The following is a 24,009-nucleotide window of genomic DNA, read 5'->3' on the forward strand; positions in this document are numbered from 1 at the left end:
CGCGCTCGAGTTTTTCGAATGATCGTTTTTTTTTTTTACTAATCTAACGGGCTCCCCTGGACCCCCGGCTCTATATAGAGGTTTAATATGTGGTGGGGGTACTTATTAGGGTGCAAGCTTTCTCCCTTTATGTTATTCTGACGCGCTCGAGTAAATCCCAAAATCCAGTGTTGCCAACCCTTTGTTCTAACTTCACCCCAGATTGAATTTGAAATCCCCCCCAAATCCCCCTAAATCTTAATTTTTGTAGAAGCACAAATCGCCAAAAAGTAAATAATGATAACTATGTAATTATTTTTTTTTAAATAAACCATATTTTACAATTTTATATGTTATTTATTTCCATAGTCTCGTAAAACAGGTTGATTTCGTGACAATCGTTCTGATTTTTATGATCGTACATAGATACATTAAATTTTTTTATCATTGCCTCCGTTGGCTTAAAATTAACGCATGATATATTATCAATCTTTAGATAGTATTTGACCATCAGTATTATCGCACCCATGATTCTTTGCTGAGATTGGACTATTCCTTTAAAACTAAAAGTATAAATCAATCAGCGCGACGAACAATAAAACGGTTGCAAAACTGCTGAGTCTGCTGAACGCAGCCAATGATTGATGAACATTTATTCCCCCCCAAAAAACCCCTAGCATTTTTGTACCCCCTAAAATTCCCCTCGCAGCTTAAAAACCCCCTAAATTTGGGGGGAAAACCCCCAAGTTGGCAACACTGCCAAAATCCCCGCTTGGCCTCCCCTATTAAAGTATATGTATGCGTACGCCAATTAAATACAAAATCCAAGTGATCGTATTCCCATTTAAGAGTGCGTTCCTGTATGATTTCTTAAATGATAGTATTTTCAATTTAATAATATTATTTAATGATAATATCACGAAGTTATACCGACTATATATCAAACATATTTTTAGTTCTAGCAACGTCAAGTTTTTTTTACGTTAAATGCTTTTTTCGCTTGAATATTGAAATAAAGAATATTACTATTTGAGTTGAAACAGAAATATTGTATCTTTGAATGGGAATATCTTTGAATACGAATTAAGATATGTACTCGTACAATTTAGAAAGTTATAATTTTAATTAACACGTGTCTTTAACGCCTTTTTTATTTTTTTTAAAAAAGGGTACCCACATAGCACATCTCGTCCAAGGAACATTACAAGTATATCATCATATCTATGCAATGTCGTATAATTATTGCGACGTTCCTCGTATGGAGTGTACTGAGAGGGTGAATTGTTAATTTATTCTTTCGTAGAGGTTGCATTCAACAGAATGTTTATTTTCCAACTGTTGGAAGTTTTACAATAAATTTTTTCTTCGCGCTTATTGGATTATATTTTTAGATCTAGAGGAATAGTCCTATCTCAGCAGATAATCATAAAACAGTTTCAATTTGCAACTGTTACGATCTGCTCAATGTACCCGTTTTTTCTCGCTTTAAAATTGCTTTTTACAATAATAAATTTCATATTCTAAAATATCACTAGGATTAGATGATATTAGGATTAAAAGTTATAAGGTATGTTCGCGTTGTTTAAAATCCCCAAAAATTTTTGAACTTAAAATGAGATACATTACTACATTGAAAAGAGAGAAAGCGAAGATGATGAATGCAAAAAGTACAAACAACGCGAACAGACCTATAATTATTTGAAATGAATTTCACTTTTATTATGAATCACTAAAATGTTTTCATCTCGATATAAAAAAGTCTGTTTTATTATAAAATATAGTTATAGCGTAATTTCTATTAAAGCTATTTGACCAAGAGATATGATTGTGTTTCGTCAAGATAATCGCAACATATTTATTTGTTATAATCTTTTATATTAATTACATCTTCCTTTTTATTTATTATTATTTTCTATTTTTACATAAATTTATTGTATGATTCGAACTATCAACTGCAAACATGTCAACGCCGCCTTATGTTTAAAAGAAGCATTATGAATACTACATCAAAGGCTGAAATAATATTTTTTAAGAACGATATAAATGACATTTCTTAATTAAAAATTTATTAGTTCAGATCTTTATACGATCGTCGTTCATATACGACATGTATATATAGAAAAAAAACATTTAAATATAATTCAAATCCAAGCTATCAAGTAAGCTTACTAAAAGCTTGATCAATTCAGTATAGTTACTGAGATCAAGAAATCCAAGAATTAACTAGGTAGAATTTGCTTTGCTGTTGCGCATGTACTTATAACTGTGTCATAGCGCTAAATATGGCCGTCTTTCTTAATTATCTGTATAATATAAAATTGTTTTCTCGATTTTTTCTTACGCTTTAATATAATACATTGATGATAATTTTATTACTTCAATTATCTGCTATTCAATTTTACATTGATAAAGAGCTGATATTAATCTTACATTATTAATATTATTCCTAATAATCTTTCTCTCTAATCTTCATTATAGTTTTATAATTAAATCCAACGAATTCGAATATTTTCTAAGAATATCTAATTCCACGAAAACATTAGCAATAAATTGATCAGGATGCATGAAAAAATAAGACGTTGAGACCAAATTCCGGATCCAGGCATTGCCGAATTGCAATAGTCAGTTAAACAGGAGCAAACTTCTTGTCTACCACCAAAGCCACTGCGTTGATAGCATTTGCCTTTATAATTTGATTCATCCCATCCGCATCCTCGAATAACTCGCGTATCTGGTGGTACTGTGTAAAAAAATATTAATCTTTTTTATCTCATTATATAAATATTAATTTGTTTTATGCTAAATATTATTTCTATATAATAATTGAATCGTTTTTATAGCATTATAAACGTTGTATTTTACGCAAACATATAATTTTATAATGTTGTATCTTTCATACAATTATATATGTTTCGGTAAGATGAATTCTTTACATATATGTGTACAAAGTAAATCATCATATAATTTAATTAACACTAGAACTACCAAGATTTTTTACCTTTTATGACTACCACAGCAGTCGTTTTGACGGCTAATGCAAAGAATATGTTTATGCGCTACAAAAATTATTTAATTAGACAAAATCGATTTCAATGTACATACAGTGTGGTGATCATAAAAATAGAGCTACTTTCATTAAAATAAATAAACTGCTTAGTTTACTCATTTATCTTTACTTGTTGTAGCCCCATTTATTGTACAGTAACAATAACTCATATCACACTAAAAATTATAACAAACTGTTGCTGAAATAAAGTGTATATCGTATTGGAAAATTTTAAAGTACTCTACGCTATAAATAGTTTGGTCAAAATAATAAAACCAAATAATTGATGTAAGTTAATTAATATAAAACAGTCTGTTACGTATTAATTATTATAATTTTATAGATTAGAGAGAGGTCTATATAGTAAAATTATAACAAAATTTAATTAATTATTTAAAATTACAGTTAAATGATGCAAAGTATATACTCATTATAAAGCTAATAAAAAAATAAAAAATGTAATTTTACGCATTAAAGGAAAATCGCAAAGGGAAGTTACTCAAATTACTGATCGTTCCAGGAAACTGGTAGAAAATGCATTAAAAATGATGAAGAAACTAGAGATTCCAAGCGAAAAACTACATGTCGAATTGATCGTAAAATTATACGTTTCTAAGATTGATCCATTCGAGTCACCAGATGAAATTGAAAATGAACTCAATCTTTCTATAAGTGCACGTACAATTCGACAAAGGTTTTAAGAATGTAATTTAAATGGTAGAGCTGCTAAAAAAGTTCCATATTTAAATTTAAAGAATGTAAAATGCAGATTTGTAAAAGACCAGTAAAATGGAGTGGTCCGGAAAGAGCTTAAAAAATAGAAAAATATTTTATGGTTTTTCTAGTATATATTTAGGTAGCAAAAATCCTGATTTGGTGGTCTTCTCACATAAAATCTTCCATCAAATTTATTTTGATTTCGTCTGACCATAAAATATTTCTCTATTTTTTAAGTCCTTCTGGATCACTCTATTTTACATAGTCTTTTGTAGTTTTAATTTTTTGGTTGTCCACGAAGGAAGGAGAAAATTTATTTTTGATGTATACACACGTTTGTATTATCATACAGTATGTTTTTAAATTTTTTAAATTAAATTAAACCGTAAAAAGTACCTTTTTTAAGTATCTATCATGAATGTGAAACTTATATTGGTATTATATTATTGATTTAACGCATCCGATCAAATTGACCGCTCTGGTAGTTCTAGGTAGAACATGAAATTCTCGATCATGCGTTAATGATAGAGCCAATGGTATGGCATCGTACAATACATATTACATATTTAGGAAAAGTCACGGAATGAAATTGCGCTAAATCAAAAACCGCACGAATAACATGCGAAAAACTTTGCGAACCGGTCAAAATAATCGTCTTGGTAGTTCAGTGTTAACACGTTAAGTGCTGTGCTAGTCACGGTGACTAATCGTAACTACAGCGGCGGTACTACTGAATTTAAAAAAATGCTCAAAGATTAAATTGATAAAAAATAACATTAGTAATTCTGTAAATATAATATTGAAATAAATAATCTAAGGCATTAAACGAACTAAGCATGATGGTTTTGCATAATTCAATTGAATCACATAATATTTCGTCAAAATGTGGATAGTAAAAATTTAATTCACTCCGGCGTTATCGAATAGATAAGCAATTAAATTTGATATTCAACATAATAATATAGATAAATAAATAGTTGATTTAATAGTATTAATATAATATTAACACATACAGCCATTGACGCTAAACTCGATGACTTGTGTAATTTTTCGGCACATTGTGTATTTTGCACCATCTTTAAGATCCGAGCAATCTATTTTCATGGAATCTGGAGGAATAAGATCGGCACATTGGCTATTATTGCGGCTGTTACACTGATAACATTGCATAGCATTGCCACCTGTAAAATATAATTCATTTATTTGTATTTTTCTTATTTTTTTATAAGTACGCATTTATATACGTAAATACGTGTGTATACTGCATGTGAATGTAGATTTACATTGCTCATTAAAGGAAAGTTTACATTTCATATTGTGATCCCAAAACTTGTATAATATAAGTTATATGTGTACCAAAAGTATTTAATTGTAGTTTGTAATTATTAAATAAATTAAATTCAGAACATGTAGTTTGTAATTATTAAATAAATTAACAAACAATAAAAGAACCGTGGATCAAATGAAAACAATGATTTGATTTGAAAGGCTTATTTCACGAACGCCAGATAACGGTAGCGAAAATTTAAATTTATTTATATTTAGTACATAGAGATATAAACGTTTCAGTCTGTAATCAGACCATCTTCAGTATTAAAATTAATTCTTTGTAAAATAAACTTAATATAGCGACTCAATCGATTCAATACATATTCTACAATTAGATTTCGAGATTGTTACACTTAACTCATAAATTTATTTTTTGACCGATTATTATATAAATTTCATTAGAATTATTCAACTTCTTATAATATAACGAATTATGGTGATCTGACTTGAGAGTAACAATTTGTCGTGCAGCCCACAGATTGGAATATGTTATGACGTTTGACTATGTTGAATTAATTTACGTGCGAATTTATGAGTTAAGTGTAACAATCTCGAAATCTAATTGTAGAATATGTATTGAATCGATTGAGTCGCTATATTAAGTTTATTTTACAAAGAATCAATTTTAATACTGAAGATGGCCTGATTACAGACCGAAACGTTTATATCTCTATGTACTAAATATAAATAAATTTAAATTTTCGCGCTATCGTTATCTAGTGTTCGTGGAATAAGTCTTTCAAACCAAATCATTGTAAATAAATTAAATTCAAAACATTTTTTACATACGCAAATACGTATACATAACATTTTTTAAAGCAACTTTTGATTACATCGTAATGATAATGAGAAAAATTAAAATTTTTATATATAATATACACACATAAAATTTGATACTAAGAAATTAGGTTTGAACTAAAAAGATCACAAATTAAGGAATTAAATGACAGTGATCAAATATACTATCCTTTGATTCAGTTTGCTCTCAGACAGCAAACAATATTTATAAAATAGTTACAAAATATTTGTAAATATTTATAAGGCTTATTTGAAATATTTATTGTAAATCTTGTAGTAAATATTACGGAAATACTTAATAAGACATTATAATTTAAACAAGAAATACTTAACAGAAATATTTATTTATATTTATCATAAATATTACATTAAATATTTAGTCTATCTTTCAATAATATTTTGAACAAAGCCTTATATAAAATACGTATAAAATATTTATACAACATTTCAAAAAATGAATAATCATAAATATTTATCATAAATATAATTCTGTGCTGTCTGGGCTTATGCTATTTCCTTAAAATTACGCTCAATATTCATTATCAGACATTGAGGTTAAAGATCATTGCAAAGGAGATAATCAAGCACATGACGTTAATTTTATATAATCTTGGCTTTTACATATGACATATTGTACCATAATTTTCATAATAATTATTTAGATTTGTATATGTGACTGCGTCTCACAAAAGTCATTATGAAAATAGTACATAATTTTGCAAAAAATTATTTTTAATTGTTTAATTATAAAATAATATTTATCATAAAAATATTGTTTTTTCAGTTGCATTTAACTTTCTTATTTAATTATATTTAAAGTTATACCTATTAGTTTAAAGTTATTACTATATTATATGAAACAAAAAAAGAATAAGGGCGGATTTATAATATGAATATAATATACACACATTATAACATAAATGTAATATAAAAAAATTATCGGGTTTACACAAGAATAATCATTATATGCAGAAACACAATTATATTACATTAATTAATTAATCAATTACTACTACATACGCGTAGATAGTTTATCAAATCTTTAATTATGTTACGCTATAGAAAAATCAATAGTCATATCTATGGATACGTTCCGATATTCATTAGTATTGAAAATGTAACTGAAATTACCATACGTTACGTGCACTACAGATTTTCAACACTAGGAGTGAATCTCAGAACGCAGTCCGTGTCACCTTGAAAAGATAATATTCAGCAAGATCTATATATATATAGAAACGTCTACCTATATAGATATATATAGAAACTTTGACTTTTTTAAATTTTATCTCCAAGCAAGCGTATCCATTAAAGATGAGAAGAGTTACAACAACAAAATATCATTAAAAAAATTTATAATGCAGTGTACAAAAGTTTCAGTTTGTTATTAACGACTTTATAAACGTTCTTTGTGGCTTATAACGATGTTAGCTAACATACTATACTTTATGTAACGCATATTATAGAATTTCAGAGATAAAAGTGCGTTTTTATCAATAAAAACCTGTTTTGAATAAGAGTCTTTGTGTAAAACTTACAAGTTAAATTACAAGTATTGACTTAACAAATAAATTTAAAAATCTTGCAACAACAATTTTATGATTAATAATTAATTAATTTGTTTGCTAGTAAAAGCATTATTAACATTGTATTATGTTTATGCAAAATTAATAAAAAATGTTTTATTTTAAATTTTTCGAAAAAACAAAAAATAAAAGTTTAAACATTTTGTGGTACAGTACAGTAATTTTGGAGATATTAGAAGAAGATTCTTGCCATGTTGATTTTAGCCAAAAGGATATATTATTCCATAAACTTGAGATTAAACAAAAAATCCATTACATTTTGTTACTTAATAGCATTTTTCAAGGAGAAACAAATTAACATCAGCCATTTATAAATAATACTCTCTATTAATAATATGTTTAAATAATTATCAATACATCTCAAACCCAGATAAGAAAACAAAGTTGCAAAACTTTATATTTTCAAACACATTCCCATGACTCACCGTTGCAGCACAAAAACAAAATGATGCTGCATAGAGTTACAAATCTCAGTCTAAAGACTTTGTTCATCTTTCTTCGCTTCTTCTCCTTAGAACAATTGATGAATAAATAGTCACTGAAAAGCTTCACTAATGTAGAACAGAATACTGCAGTACTCACAAAACTAATAAATACAAATATAAAGGAATAGAAAAATAAACAAGAAGGTTAAAAAACAGTCAGAGAATGATGGAAAATCAAAAAATACGAAAACAAAAAAGAAAGAGAAAGGAAGAATCACGAATTGAAAAAACTGAGCACTATTAATGTACAGCGCTAGCGTGGCGCAAGCACACTAACTGTAACATCGGCGTTATACAGTGCTACTGAACGAATAAATGGTTACGACTGAGGGAAGGGGAGCGAGGCGAACATATTGAGGTGGGAGAAGAATATGGTGAGTAAACGACTTATTTACAAATAACTATAACTAATTTACAAAACACCTATCAATTTTTCTTCGTTGAATGAAATCTTTTACTTGGATTCGTACTTATAATTATTATTATTACACATTTCGTAGCACTTTCCAATCAATATTCCAAGTAATTTATGAAAACGTTGAAAACAATTACCATGAATGTTGTAGAAATAATGACTTTATTTTATGATAATTACATAATTATATATTTGTTTAAGAAATTAATTATATTTAAGAAAATTAATACATATATAATACCGTGAGACAGACAAGAGCTTTTCATCGTTGCACTAACAATAATAACAATGAGCATACAAGCCTTTATTCTGGATATATTTGCGAAATAAAACCAAATATAATAATAATAACTTAACAGAGTTTATATAAAGGGAGTCCTCCGGAGGAGCAGCTCAGTATATCAGTGCGCTCTGATAAAATATGTATAAACGGCAAGATTCACGAGACATTAACAATGGATCACGACATGACGATAACCCGTAAACTTTGGCACCTCTGAATAATAATAACGTTTATAATAATAATAATAATAATAATAATAATAATAATAAACGTTCCTATCCTTTTATCAAGTCATCGTCAATTCTTATCTAATCAAAATCGATTTACATTAAATTATTATCTAATTAAAATTTTTTCGACATTAATTTCTTTACAATTAAAAGTTGTTACGTTTCATCCTCGATTTACTAAATAAGATTCACGCGCAACTTAAACTCAAAATTATATAAAATTTGTCGATTAGCCCTGTGTCTTACGTTACGTTACGTTGCGTAGACACTGACGAAGACATAGGTCTATATAATCGAAAAATTTTATATAATTTTGAGTTTAAGTTGTACGTAACAGAATGGAGGTGCAATTTATTAGTAAAACCGATCTTACCAATCTTTGAATTGTAAGAAGAGTCGTTCACATAATCGAATGGAGAATTACTCAAGATTTGCTGATTGCGCCTACATTCACGAATAATAGCATATAAGTTTGGATTTTTTACTGTATGTAATACCCTGAAGATGGCTGAAAAAAGCAGCCAAAACGTCGGAAATGTATGTATAGAGGAAAAATAAAGAAGAATTGTTAACGTACATTAATAATTAACATCTGTGTATTAGCTCTTAGTTGCCTGGTTTTATTGTAATATTATTTTTAATATTGAAAGCTCTATAAATTTATATATATAATTAAAAACCAACTCAAAACTCACTTCGTTCATCTTGACTGACCTCGTCAAAATCCAATTCAAATGGAATTCGGTGCTTGTGAGAACTCTTTTCATAAAGCGGTCGTAGATTTCAATAATTAAACTTAGAATTTCCAAATTCTATAAAATTATCTGAGATACTTCTATTATTATTCGTGATTTGACAGTCATGTCTCCGATATATTAATTAGGATATTAAATCGATAATTAAAGCAGGATGATTTTACACAATGGTCTTTATTACCAATAATCTAATTTACACTTATAATATTAAACTTTATTACCTGTGCCATGATTGTTCTGTGAATGTTCATTCCAATCCTTTTATAAAAAAAATTAGTGACCGTAGATGGTAAAAGGTCGCAATTAAAATAAAAAAGCGGAACAAATTTATCTGTCGTTGAACTCTTAATAATCCTTCCAAGATAGGCATGCAAATAACTTTTAAGGCGGTATTTATAATTCGTTCTTATTTTAAGACAGTCTTAAGTAGTGTCTTAAGATACTAATACAGTTCTCTAATTGATTCATGACATCTCAAGGCTGTACTTAAGACGGTCTTGAATATAAGATTCGACTATGAATACCGGCCTTAGACAACATATCACTGTCGTTCTTTTTGTTGAGTATGACATTATCTTTTAATAGATATCATTTCTAATCTCAACCTTTTTTGATACGATGGCTCAATGTCTAAGATTGTGACATTATACCATGATTATTTATTCTGTGTTCAGAAAAAAACTACTGATAATTTATCTAATTTTTTACAATATCTGCACAAATCTGCAATGACGGGAAGTAACGGGACAACAGGATAATCCTGTTATAACTTGCTCGACCAGAGCGAATTCTTCAATTTATAATTTATAGGTATATATTAACTTTACGTACTTTATTATTTAATATGCCACAATTTGCAGCGACGCTCATTTAACCGAATAACTAATTGATGGTTACACTCTTGAAATATATATGAAATTGAAGAGGCTCATTTTGCTGCATTCTGGAATCAAAGCCTGGAACCTATCCTGGTAGCAAGCTAACGTCAAAATGACGTCATTTGACGTCAAAACGACGTAGCTTGCTACCTGGGTATTGTGACTACCCTTTGTACAAATTAATGGAAATTATTGTTTGGGTTTCACTGATGATGGCACAAATATCGCCGAGCGTTCAATTTTTATCGTAAAAAAATGAAATTTGAAATCAATTGTAAGTCATAACGTATCGCAATATTACTGTTCTCCATCGTCCGTTATTTAATTATCAATTAATTATTGTTTTAAAATGAATTCTGATATACATAACAGATTATACAAATATAATTAACAATAATATCTTCATTTAGATCGCTTTTTACATCAAATAAGTAAAGGAAGAACCAATATGATCGAGGCTAGATCTTAGTGGCTAGAAAAGTCATATTACGTAAAAGGCTAGATCTTGATGGGTAATAATATTTGTATGTAAATTATAAATATACTTTTTAATTATATAAATTGTACACCGCGTATTATTGGATTTGAAACGTAGACAGAAGCTGAAATTGAAATAATGATAATTATTTTAATTTTGGTGGTATTATTTTAGCTAAAAGGTGTGTGTTTAGAAATGCATTTAGAATTTACATATAAATATTGTTGCGCGGGCGCAACACTATTATTAGATAATATGACCTAGCCTTGGCCTTATAAATAATTAAATTCATTAGTAACAACTGTTTTTTTTACTTGGACTAAGAAGGAAGATGAAACATTCCACAAAGAATTGACATGAATATGTGGGTTAAATAAATAAGGCTGTGGATAATACGAGCAGCTTTACGTTCAAATAGAGAATAAAGTGGTAGTTTGGAGTACATTGAGTGGATAATGTTCATCTTCCTGTGACACGCTCAACGTTATGAAACTGTCACACGTAGTCATCTCGCGTATTTGTTACACAAGTTCGTTCAAGATTTCCTAATTTTGATCTTGAATCCTTTATTTTTTGAGATGCATTTATAAGTTAAAGTAATGTTGCTTATCTGCTTTTTCAATCCATTTTGACAATTAAATAATTTTGACAATTAAATAATTTTGACAATTAAATAAACAAACAACGTTTATATCTCGGAAAGGAAGTATTTCTGGAACCATAATGTTATTTGATCTCTTTTTGTCTTAAAAAAAAATAGAATACGCTATTAGTGAGATTATTTTAATGTCATCCTGCATATATTTACGTATCTCTCTCATTATAATACGTATATTTTCCTAATTCGATAATTTTATATTTTCTACAAATATAAAGAAAAAATTGTAATCTAAATTTAAAAATTCGGAAATATGATAATATAGATAAAATAAGCATATTTTTAAAAAATAATAAATAAATAGATAAACACGAGATATCCTTGAAAGCATAATTATGACCGTTCCTACTTTTATGTTAAATTATTACGTTTTGTTGCTTGCTATGTGATAGCAAGATAACACACCTACATATAAGAATGTATGTGCGAATTGATATTAAATAGATCTTTCATTATAGTTAATAATAATGTATTTAGCGTTTTAGCGATTCTATATCACACCTACATGACATACTTTCAACATTTATGATCTATACTATTAATATTTTGTTTTATAATGTTACATCATGTTAATTATTTAAATATTTATAACAAAAGATAAAACGTATAGATATTATTTATACTTTTATTCGTAGCTATATCAATTTTGAAAATATTTTCATATAAATAACCAATTATTTTTAACCTTAGGTGAGTTTATTAATTTATCAATTGATTAATCGAATTATGCGCAAATGCAACTTTGCTTCGTTATATAACGCTACATTTGCCCATAATGCGATTGCTCGTTGGATTAAAAAATCTTGTATTATATATGATGGAAGAATACAGGCGAAACAACGCGCATAAAATCAGAGCAATCAGCCAATCAAATTTTGTCTCAAATAGCAACGAGAAGTTCAAATATATCTAACATTAATGTATGATAAAAGAATAAGTAAATTTAAAATTTATATAAATATATAAATAACTGTTACAAAACTTCGTAAACTGTAAGATGTTAATTAAATACAAATTAAATGTAAATTAATAAAAATATGTAATAAAAAAAATTAAATAAGTATAATAAATATAGCCAGTATAAATGCTCCTTTATTTCGGTGTGCTCGTTCTCGAGACGAGCTTCGTACGGTCCTGCGCACATGTCAAATGCAGCCATATTTAAACAGTTGCCGCGGTAATTTTGAAGTGACATATCGCGAAAATGAGTACATGTCAAATAAAAACGTCTATATAAATGTTTTCGGTAAAGAAAAATCTAAAAATATGATTTTATCGTTTTCCAAAAGAGAAGGCGTTCATGTTAAAATAAGAAGAAGCTTGCGGAAGAAATGTCAAAAAATGTCACTCTATTGTAAAACAGGCTTTATGCTTACAGATATTAAAGATCGAATCAATCAAGTTCTAATCGACTTATTATGGCTGCGTTCCACTTAACGCTTACAACGCTCGTAGAATCATTTCATCCTTGTCGTTTATCAAATGTTAAACAAGGACAAATGATGCTCGCGAGCAAGGATGAAATGATTCTACGAGCGTTGTGAACGTTAAGTGGAACGCAGCCTGTGTAGCTAACTTCCTATCGACAATTTTTAATTATTTGACAAAGTATTGGTTATTTTGCAAAGTCTGATAAAATTTAATTTTCTAATAATTTTATATTTAGTTTAGATTTATTCAAACGCAATGAAATATTTGGTAAGGAAAATTTTTCAATAATTAAGTAATATATTTATTAAATATATAAATTTACAGAAACGACTGCAATATTATAAATTCATATGAATCGATATTATAATACGATATGAATCAATTATAGAATTATTGAATTAAATTTTTTATAATCTCTTTAATACAATATTTAAAGTAATAACTTGTTTTCTTTAGACACGTACAAATCTTATTCATTATAATGTTTAATTATTTATTACATAAGATCATTAATATAAATATATTTATGTATTATGAACTCTGTTTTTACAGCCGTTACACTATTTTGGTGTTATATAATTTGTATAAAGAAAAACAAGTTATAATGAAAATAAGATTATACCTATTGCGAATATTATTGGTTCTATGTGTTTTCCAAAGAGGTGAGCTTTAATTAAAGAATATACTTACCCTTTAAAATATAAAAATATAGTTAGCAGTTTTTACTAAAATGAAAAATTTAAGCAATCCTAATACTGTCTAACTTATTTGAATAGAAATTTATAATTTAATTGATTAATCAATAATTAACTAAAAATTTATAACAGAAAGTTTTACATATTAAAATAAATATTAAAAACATTTTTTATTAATATAGCTTCTTTTTGTTTTTGAACTACTATTTTACATCCATATATCTACAACATTAATACTAAAAGAAGAATGCACTGCAACCAAATGTTATCAATGTAACAGTAAAAAGGATGAAGATTGTTCTATTAATAAAGTACATTATAAATATTTAAAATTGTGTCCATCGGGTCATTTTTATTGTCGTAAAGCTGTTTACATGTGTAAGTAAATTCAACTATAATTACTTATTTGAATAAATTTATAACGTACATTAATTATTTTATGATTAATAAAATAACAATTCGAGAGAGTTAAATAATAATATTCAGATCTTATAATTTTAGATTATTTTATGGGTTCATATAATAGTATAACAATGCGTGAATGCGCAAAATTACGAAATAGCCAAAAGGAATGTTATCAAGGACGCTACACTCGAGACAGTTATCAACTTATCTGTGAATGTATGGGTTACGGCTGCAATTCCTCTCAACAATGCTTACCCAACCTCGTGATCTACTTTTTGTGTACAGTTTTAATTATTATTTTATTGCCAGGCATAATGATTTAAATTTAGTAAGAAGGTCCAACATAATTTTCTCAAAAAATTTCCTTCTAAGCATCCATTTAACTATAACAAATCCAGATGCAATTATGTTATTTTTCTTGTACATAAGTCTCACGTGTGCATATGGATTTACACACACATACACACACACACATACATATATATATACTACATACATATATAGTAATCAAATCATATTTATTTGTTGCATAATCAGTTGCAATATTATTTATAATTTCACTAGAGATAATATTAAAAAATTAATGTAAAATATATAATATATGCGTTCAGTCTTGGTAAATTTAAATGTAAAAATTAAAAATTGATGTTGTTGAATACAAATTATAAATAAAGTTGAATCGAAGAAGAAATTTTAAAAAGGCACTTGCTTATAATATATGTTATTGCAAATAATCTTATTATAATTTATGTATTATAGTAAATAATCATCCACAAAAGGGGAACAATATAATAAGAAATAATCTTGATATGAGTGTTTTAATAAAAATCTGTCAAATTATTCTGATTTCATTAAATGACTGACAACTTATCACATTATCTAGATATCATTAAATAACTAACATTATCGTAGCAAAAGATAATGTTAATTTATCCGTATATGGAGAAAATTTTATATTTAAAATTACTATAATATATGTGGTAGTAGCTGCGGTCTTCATGTAAATTATAAGTTTAAATACTATAGTTATTTTTTTAAAAACAATAATATAATGTAATTTTTACACTTTTTCATAGTAAAAATTTTTTATTACAAAATCAAATATACCCAGCAAATTTTGTTTGCGTATCATAGTAAAAATTAACTGTTTTTATGTTAGACTAACAAAATAATTACCTTATTTATGTGATAAAAATTAGTATTACCATAGTAAAAGTTAAGTCGGAATCATGAGAGTCCATCGAAAATACAAGACATAGTAAAGTGTAATTTAAAAATTGTATTAAAACTTATAATATAAAATTTTCTCCGTGTACGCATAGATATTATATGTATATACATACATACGGCGTCACAAACGCCTTAACATGACTTTTCATGCCTTCTCATTCTTTCTCATGCCCTTCTTTTCATTTCCTCTCCGATACTCGTGCAATTTCGTGTGTCAAGGGGTGCGTTCCCTTGACAAAGGGGAGTTACGCATAAAGCGCATGATGCATCATTTGTCCTTGTAATTTATTACCAAATAATAAAGAAGGATAAAATGATTGTACATCATGCGTTTCATGCGTAACTCAGAACGCACGCAAGATATTTGTGACGCAGTGTGTATATTATACATACAACGCAACAGCTTTTATTTCATCAATTATGATATAGACACTAGGTTATCGATTATATATATATATAATACCAAAAACAAAGATAGCAGGAAATGGCATATTAATTAAGAATATAAGTAGAAAAAAGATTGAAAAGAAAGAAATAAGAACATGTGTATGTCGAGATAATTTTTTTACTTGAAATTTGTTTAATAGTTAAACTCAAAATTGTAGATTAAATAGACGGCGTCATTGGCGTCACGTTGACGCCGACAACGACTTGTGTTGGCGCCACGACGCCGGGCGTCTCCCGCTTCCATGCTTTCCCCTAACGGTTTTGTGCCATATATCTCTTTGTACGTATATACGTATCGATTATGGTTAACAGCGATTTTTCAAAATCGTATACATTCATAATAGATTCTATATCAATTTAGTACGATTTAGTATATTTTGAAGTTTCAGGTCAAACTAATTCTTTCCAGATTATTATCTCGAATAATTTTATTGATAAGTATTCTATTGTAAAAAAAAAACAATATCAGAAAAAAACGGGTTTATATGAAATCACCGACAATATTTTAATCGATACTGCATTTAGCAGATATTGATTTCGCCGTCAATATTAATTGATCGATATACAGCCATTTTTGAAAATAACTCATCACCATAACGTATTTTTTGTTGAAAAAAATAACTCGTTACTTTATTCGTTATATCCATATGTCATTCGTAATATATAGTTATTATTTTTCATACAATCTCCGTAATTTTTATAACTTTACCATCCAATGTCTACATAGCAAAATAATTTAATTAAGAGACCTTAAAAAACAGGTATGCATTTTTACAAACTTTCGAGCACAACTTTAAGAGCCTCAGGATCGGATCGGGCACAAAATGACTCATATGTGCCGCTTCGAGGTATTGAAAATAAGTGTGCCGTCACAAGATTGTGATTGATTTAACTTTGTCTAGGATAATAAAAAATACAAAAATCAACGCCTTTAGTTTAATGTCTTATCTATTTTTTATCCTTGTTCCTAGCATGATAAAACTTGTTAACATTTTTTATACTGCAGCTTTAGTAAGTTCTACTCAAAATCTTACAATATTACATATTGCGCAGAAAAATATTCATGCCCTTAGGAAAGGGAAGCAAGAGGAATCCAGAGCGGGTGGAATCTGCGCATCGCATGTTTTACGGAAAAGCTGCGTGAACAGTAGAGGGTGAAATGTCGGGAAAGATCTGGAGTAGGAGTGGGCGTTAAGCAACGCAGTATGAAGAACGAGAATTCATGTACTCACGATCAGTCTGTCTACACAACATCACCCTCGAACAGCGTTATCCTCTAAATATATAATTTACGTTTTTGTCGTTGGAAGGACCAAAGTTATTCGATCAAGAAAGCAAAATGCCTCGAGTAATTGCAACGTTACTCTTCACTTCAATCTTCATTATAACAGTTTATTCAGGTAACGTTTTATTTTATCTATAACAATAGAGGAAAGTCGCTAGGGTCTCTTGAAGAAACATCTCCCTATTTTTTGGAAACTATTGCATTTTATTAATATTGGCTGCGTTCCGTTACATGCATAATGCGCGTGAGGTATTATTTCATCCTTGTTGTTCTCACAGAATGTTAAACAAAAATAAAATATGATATACACGCGCATTATGCGAGCAATGCAATAACTGATAAAAACATAATCCATTTTGATAATTAAAGAAATAAAAACTCACAATTCATACATTATGGCTTGTTTTATACAAAATCAGTTAAAAACTCTAAAAATTGCGAAAATGGAGTTTTTCACTCAAAAAAGTTTATAGCATAAAAATTTTAGCATAAAAATGATCTAAGTACGAAAAATTAGCTAAAATAGATAAGTTTCTAGCAAATACTGCGATATTAAATATGCATATCTAATTATATAGATGACGGAGATAGAATTTAGATTTGTGCTATAAATTTTATGCGTATGATACATAATTTTCTATCAGATACAAAAAACAGTGATAATTCTAGCTGGAGCAACAAAATATTTTTTTGCGTGTTATAATTTTCTTTTGCAAATTTGCGTAGTTTAAATAATTATGATTATATTTTTATAATATTACATTGCATCATTTTTATATGTTTGTAGTTTCCTAAATTAGTTTTATTTATACTTTTTTTATTTTTATTCTTTTTGTAATATAATGCGGTTTTAAATCTATATATATAAAAATGAATGTATGTCTGTATGTCTGTCTGTTACCTATGCATTGCTACACCATTGATCCGATCGCCATGAAACTTTGGGAAGTTGTTCATTGTAAGCCGGGCCAGGGGGTAAATCATGTAACTTTTTCCCTAGGGCGAAAACGTGAAAAGTGAAAAGTTTCACGTGAACTTTATGATCATCTATGATTTCGGGGGATCATGTAACTTTCTCGACTATGAAATGTGAGATTGTCCACGTGAACTTTTTAGCCAAGGACCGTGGTGGCGGAAAGACGGAAATCTAGGGAATTGATAAATATACTTCGGAACTAACATGTCTTATCCTCCGACAATTTATTTCAAGGCAGATGCCATTAATAATTGAAGAAGAAATAATATCGCATTGACGGAAGAGAGGTTATATATATGTAACTATTATAATAATATATTACAAAAACTATTATTGCGTACATATATACATACATACATACATACAAATAATAGTTTTTGTGAAATATATTATTATAATATATTATTATTTTTGTTTCACAGTTAGGGCCTGCGCACAATAGAGAGAGAGGAATAAGAATTAGATATTAAGATTTCAACCTATCAGAAATCGTGTATTCCGATGTAATCAGTTTCTGATAGGTTGAAATCTTAATATCTAATTCCTGTTCCTCTATTGTGCGCAGGCCCTTACGTTCATTATTATTTTTCTTTCTGTTATTAGGTTATAAATTATATGGATTGCTCAGTCGTCCATGCAATATCGCATATGTAATAATCGCTATACATGAAAAGTTTTACGTGAGATCTCGATGAGTGGAAAATGAAAAGTGAAAAGTGAAAAATTAAATGTGGAAAGTTTCACGTGAAAATACATGATTGACCCCCAGGTTTCTAGCCATAGATCTGCGCCGCCGTCCAATCACAGCGGCGCGGCGGCGTGGTAAATAAGAAGCTAACGGCGGCGGTGTGGTAAATAAGATAATAAATTAAATTTTATCGTAATGAGTTTATTTGAATTTTTTTTCTTCTGAGATCGCAGCAACGCGCGACGGGTAAGCTAGTATAAAATAATAGCGTATTCGATTTACTGACTCGACCCGACTCCGAGTCAATAGTCTGTTCTGTTTAGCTGCAAAAGAAGAGCTAAATTGTGTAAGAAATGCAACTAAAAAGAACAGACTGTTGACTCAGAGTCGGGTCGAGTCAGTAATCGAATACGTTATAAAAGTGTACCGTAATCCGTGTGTGTGAGACAGACTATAAGCTAACTTAATCTTTATAGTCTTGCGTTAAATAACCCATATAGAGCTAAAGGCAATCGTTTATTTATGGGAAAACCCACAAGAAAAGAAATTGTTGCGTTACATGTTTGTGTCTTATATCCAGAGAAAGGTTTCTTCTATTCAAAGTAATGTTTCTTTGCTACACGGTTAAAGAAAAATTTCTTTGATTTGAACATAATTTTTTTAAATAAAATAAATTTTTTTATTTAATTTTAAAAAATAATGTTTAAATCAAAGAAATGACGTTCAAATCAAAGAATTTTTTTCTTTAACTGTATAGCAAAGAAACATTTCTTTGAATCGAAGAAATCTTTCTCTGGTTGATAAAAAGTACCTCCAGACGATGTGGCGTCCAACTCATTAACAAATATCACACACACACGTGATATAATTAAGTAATTATCTGTATTGAATATAGGCCAATATTTAGCAACTTCTCTAATGAAAATAAAAATCGGGGCGTAGGTCGAATAATGTAATGGGGGAGTAACAGAAGCGTAAACGAGACTTCTTATAGGGGAGCGAAGATTGAAACAACGAAACGTAAAAAGCGTTTACACTTCTTTTACCTATACTGTTAACTGTGAATAGTAAATATTATTTACATTTTTTGTATTTATTACGCAAAATATTGAGAGGGAGAGAGAGAGAGAGAGAGAGAGAGAGAGAAAGAGAGAGAGAGATTTCAAATATTATATTTTATATTTAATATGCAAAATATATACGGGGTGTCTAATAATTAATGATAAAACTCTCGCATAGAGGCAAAATGGATTAAACTGAGAAGAAAACTCTTCATTTTCGCAATAGTTAACAAAGTATTAATTACTCAAAATTGCTAAATATTAGTTTCCAACAATTTTTTACTCAAATATCAATTTTACAGAAAAACTGCAAGAGACAAAAATTATTTACAACTAACTGCAAAAATTGCAAAATGATAGAGGACTTTTCTTCTGAGTTTAATCTAATTAAACTCTTCTGAGTTCTGCCTCTGTACGAGAGTCTTATCATTAATTATCAGACACCCTGTATATATATTATTTCAGATTTTTCAGTATTTTTCATAACTTTATTCTTACACAAATATTTGTACTGAATTTATTTCAATTTTTCCCCAACACTGGTTATTCATATAAGCGGTCCTGTTTCTATAAGTAGGGGAGGCCAAGCGGGGATTTTGGGATTTACTCGAGCGCGTCAGAATAACATAAAGAGGGAAAGCTTGCACCCTAATAAGTACTCCCACCACATATTAAATCTCTATATAGAGCCGGGGGTCCAGGGGAGCCCGTCAAATTAGTAAAAAAAAAATCGATCGTTCGAAAAACTCGAGCGCGTCAGATTAAGGTATGGTGTGTTCCCAGGTAGCAAGCTACGTCATTTTGACGTCAGCTTGCTACCAGGGTTAATTACATGTAGAAAAGTGTACATTTCAATAATCTGACGATTTCAGCGTGACGTAAGGAAATGGGAGAGTCACGAAGTTGCAAAAAAAAAACGTGACATGGATTTTTTGACCCCTTCCTACAACCCCACCACGCAAACCGTCAGATTAATATTTATCCGTTATCAGAAACACATGGGTCGCTTACACTATTAATATCTGACACGCTCGAGTACTTCATTGTCACTGTTATTTTTGAAAGCCTGTACACGCTCCCCCCACCACTGAAACGGCATACATCATATAACATTTTAGCATCTAATCTCCACAATCCAATAGGTCCCCACGACGCTCGAGTAAATCCACATTTAGCCTCTCGGCCTCCCCTACTAATAATCTTACGAATTTTATTGTTAGAAGTAATTATTTCTTTTAGTTTAGAAATTCTAATTTATAAGATAATATATTTACTTAAAGTAATTTTTTTCTATACAGATGTGCTAAAATGCTACATGTGCACCTCATTATCAAATGATGGTTGTGATTCCGATATGAGAACAAATTCATTACAACCATTGGAATGTACTAGTAATAATATGGTGGAATGGCAACGAAGCATCCAACAGCACAATGTCCTCAACCCGTTGGCACGGCTTTTCGAAGTTGATGACATGTCACAATATTATCAAGGTTCTCCCAAGGATACAGCTTGCGCTAAAATGGTCATTAAGAGTAAGCAATTATAAATGTTTGCAAAATGTAAAGTTGCATGATATAATCGTGATGTAAAATATACCCAATTAGAATAGGTCAGACAAATATATAATGTATATCTTTTTAGTTGCAAAACAAGACGTTACTGTAAGAACGTGCCAAACAGCTAAAACAGAAGTCATTGATCCATGTAAAACAATGGAAGAGAAACTAAAAGTCAGTTCGTTAGGCAAAATGGAACAATGCGCACTTTGTCTTAAAGACGCCTGTAATGGTACGATGTCCCTATCTTCCAAAATATTCTATACTTTTCTGTCACTTTTTAGCACTCTCATTGCTTTTTATCATTTATAGATATAGGTTTCATTATTTTATACGCGATAAAAAGACTTAATGTGTAATGAGTAATAATAATCATTCGGCATCATATATTCGTTTATAATTCTAGCTTAACTATAGAAATTAGACTAGTATATATATTTCACGTATAACTATAAAAATAAAGATATAGATGAGACCCTTTAATCAGATACTAGCTATAAGGATTTCGTCAAATTCGACGGAATTTGAGGAATTTGATGAAACCCTTATGAGTTAGTCTCTGATTAAAGAGTCTCTGTAAAAATAATGACTAGCAGTGCGAATTTGTCGCCTTTTAATTATCTTCTCGTCGATCATAATATTCTTTCACTAAAAGATATCTTTATATAACAATTTAATCATCTTTAGTCATTTTTTAAACGGCTTTGTGCTCTTTGGGATATGTTAAAAACTTGTTAGTTTACAATCTACTAGTTTAAAAACTGTTTTAAGTTATTAATTTACAAAGTTAATGCATTTGAAGTGTTACTAAAAAAATTCTTTATATTTTGTTAATATAAACACATTAAAAAATTTTTATAACATTGGAATAAATGTTTCGATATTAATCAAAATATTTTAAGAAGGTAAAAGATATTAAATTATTTTTAATAAAATTTTAATAAAAAAATAAATTATTTTTAACAAAACAAAAATTTTGATAATGTTAAATATGATACTTCATTTTGCTATAATATATTTTCATAATAATTGCTAGATTTACAGTATTAAGATTAAGAATTTTTTTAATAAAAGAAATTGTGTTTAAGTATTTAAAAGGTACGATAGTCAGTCCATGTATAATATATGTTAAAAATAAAAAAATATTTCAAACAGTCTTTATCATGTATTTTTCTATTTTTTCCTCAATTATAAGTTATTGAAGTTGATTGAATTTAGCGAAAGTTGACCAAACCGACGGACCAATCAAAAGTTTGACTCGCAGCCATGCAGACTCTGATGGGTGCTTTTCATTTGATGACACAAGTCGACACGAGCGTCGTTCTATCAATGATGTAAAAATACCAGATCCGTTCTCGTGGTTGCGTAGTAGCAACACGAATTTAGGCAAAAATTGGATTGGCTATTCCAATATGCCAGCGCTATTAAGCGGGGTCTACAATGAGATTTTAAGGCGTAAAACTTAAGTTTTAAACTCTTATGCCCGTTTTCATCAATGTAGATTAACTTTAATCTCGGTTCAACTTACTCTTCGTCTTTTTCTAGTTCTAAAGATTAGAAAAAGACGAAGAGTAAGTTGACCCGAGATTAAAGTTAATCTACATTGATGGAAATTGGCATTAGCCGTAAGAAATTGACCAATTATAATCAAGTGTGAGGAGAATACTCTACTATGGTCACGTTCAGCAGACTCAACTGTTGTGGAGCAGATTCGTGAGCACTCGCTGCTATTGGTGTATTCTTCTAGATTATCCAATAGCAGTGAGCGCTCACGGATTCGCTTCAGAACAGTTGAGTCTGCTGAACGCGACCAATGATTGGTGAATTTTTTACGGCTTAGTGCTTAAAGCTTAAGTTTTACTTAAAATCTCATTATAGCGCCGCTTTATACTCAGGAAAGTCAATTTAGGCAAATTGAGTATCCTTATATCATGGTTCTATCCTTGTTGACATTCAGAGAGTGACAAAGATAGAACGACACTGTATCGACTTGTGTCATCCAATGGAAAGCACCCGATATAGGGTCTCTAGTTTTAACAGTGAAATCGGAACAATACAATTGCACTCAGTGCAACTCAGTGCGCGCGCCAGCAGGTCTGTTCTTATTAGCTAAAGTTCTTGCACAGTTCATCTTTCTTCCTTTTTTCTCCACGTTGGAGAGAAAAAAGGAAAGATAAACTATGCAAGAAGTTCAGCTAAAAAGAACAGGCCTAGTGTTGCATTAGACAGAGAGGCAATCGTTTTCTCAGTGGAAAATGCTATAAAATAATTGCGTTCACATGATCACCGACGAGATACTATTAAAGACCGACATCCTTACGGGAGTTCGCGTTCTTGTGAATATTGAAGTGATTAAGGCCCAGTTCCACAACTCACGGTTAACTCTTAACCGAGGTTCAACTTATTCATTGTCTCTTTCCAATTCTCGAATTGGAAAGAGATGAGAAACAAATTGAACTTCGGTTAAGAGTTAACCGTGAGTTGTGGAACTGGGCCTAAGAGTTAAAAACTGATAATATTGTACTAATTTTATGATTTATTAGTTTAGTAGATGTATTTATGCATTTATAACTCAATAATACTCGATTTTTCTTT

The 24,009-nt window shown here is 29.3% G+C and overlaps 3 protein-coding genes across 4 annotated transcripts; 2 read left to right on the forward strand and 1 right to left on the reverse strand.

Annotated features, from left to right (window-relative positions):
- Window positions 1-1,828: 1,828 nt before the first annotated feature.
- Window positions 1,829-8,244, reverse strand: LOC108759124 (uncharacterized). Its single transcript, XM_018504416.1, has 3 exons — window positions 7,881-8,244; window positions 4,756-4,923; window positions 1,829-2,719 (listed from the first exon to the last, which is right to left on the reverse strand). Exons 1-3 carry the CDS (start codon window positions 7,945-7,947, stop codon window positions 2,502-2,504), a joined length of 453 nt encoding a protein of 150 aa, XP_018359918.1. The 5' UTR covers window positions 7,948-8,244; the 3' UTR covers window positions 1,829-2,501.
- A 5,428-nt stretch (window positions 8,245-13,672) lies between these two features.
- Window positions 13,673-14,491, forward strand: LOC108759117 (uncharacterized). The gene is made up of 3 exons (XM_018504407.1): window positions 13,673-13,730; window positions 14,007-14,141; window positions 14,265-14,491. The coding sequence occupies exons 1-3, from the start codon at window positions 13,673-13,675 to the stop codon at window positions 14,489-14,491; spliced, it is 420 nt and encodes a 139-aa protein (XP_018359909.1).
- A 2,601-nt stretch (window positions 14,492-17,092) lies between these two features.
- On the forward strand, window positions 17,093-21,789 carry LOC108759133 (uncharacterized). Of its 2 annotated transcripts, none has more exons than XM_018504431.1 (3): window positions 17,093-17,245; window positions 21,151-21,390; window positions 21,500-21,789. In XM_018504431.1, the coding sequence occupies exons 1-3, from the start codon at window positions 17,185-17,187 to the stop codon at window positions 21,724-21,726; spliced, it is 528 nt and encodes a 175-aa protein (XP_018359933.1). In that variant the 5' UTR covers window positions 17,093-17,184; the 3' UTR covers window positions 21,727-21,789. The 2 variants fall into 2 exon arrangements, with proteins under 2 accessions (XP_018359933.1, XP_018359934.1); XM_018504432.1 differs by having other exon boundaries at window positions 21,154-21,390.
- Window positions 21,790-24,009: the final 2,220 nt, after the last annotated feature.

This window comes from Trachymyrmex cornetzi, unplaced genomic scaffold (assembly GCF_001594075.2).
Source record: "Trachymyrmex cornetzi isolate Tcor2-1 unplaced genomic scaffold, Tcor1.1 scaffold169, whole genome shotgun sequence".
NCBI classification, from domain to species: domain Eukaryota; kingdom Metazoa; phylum Arthropoda; class Insecta; order Hymenoptera; family Formicidae; genus Trachymyrmex; species Trachymyrmex cornetzi.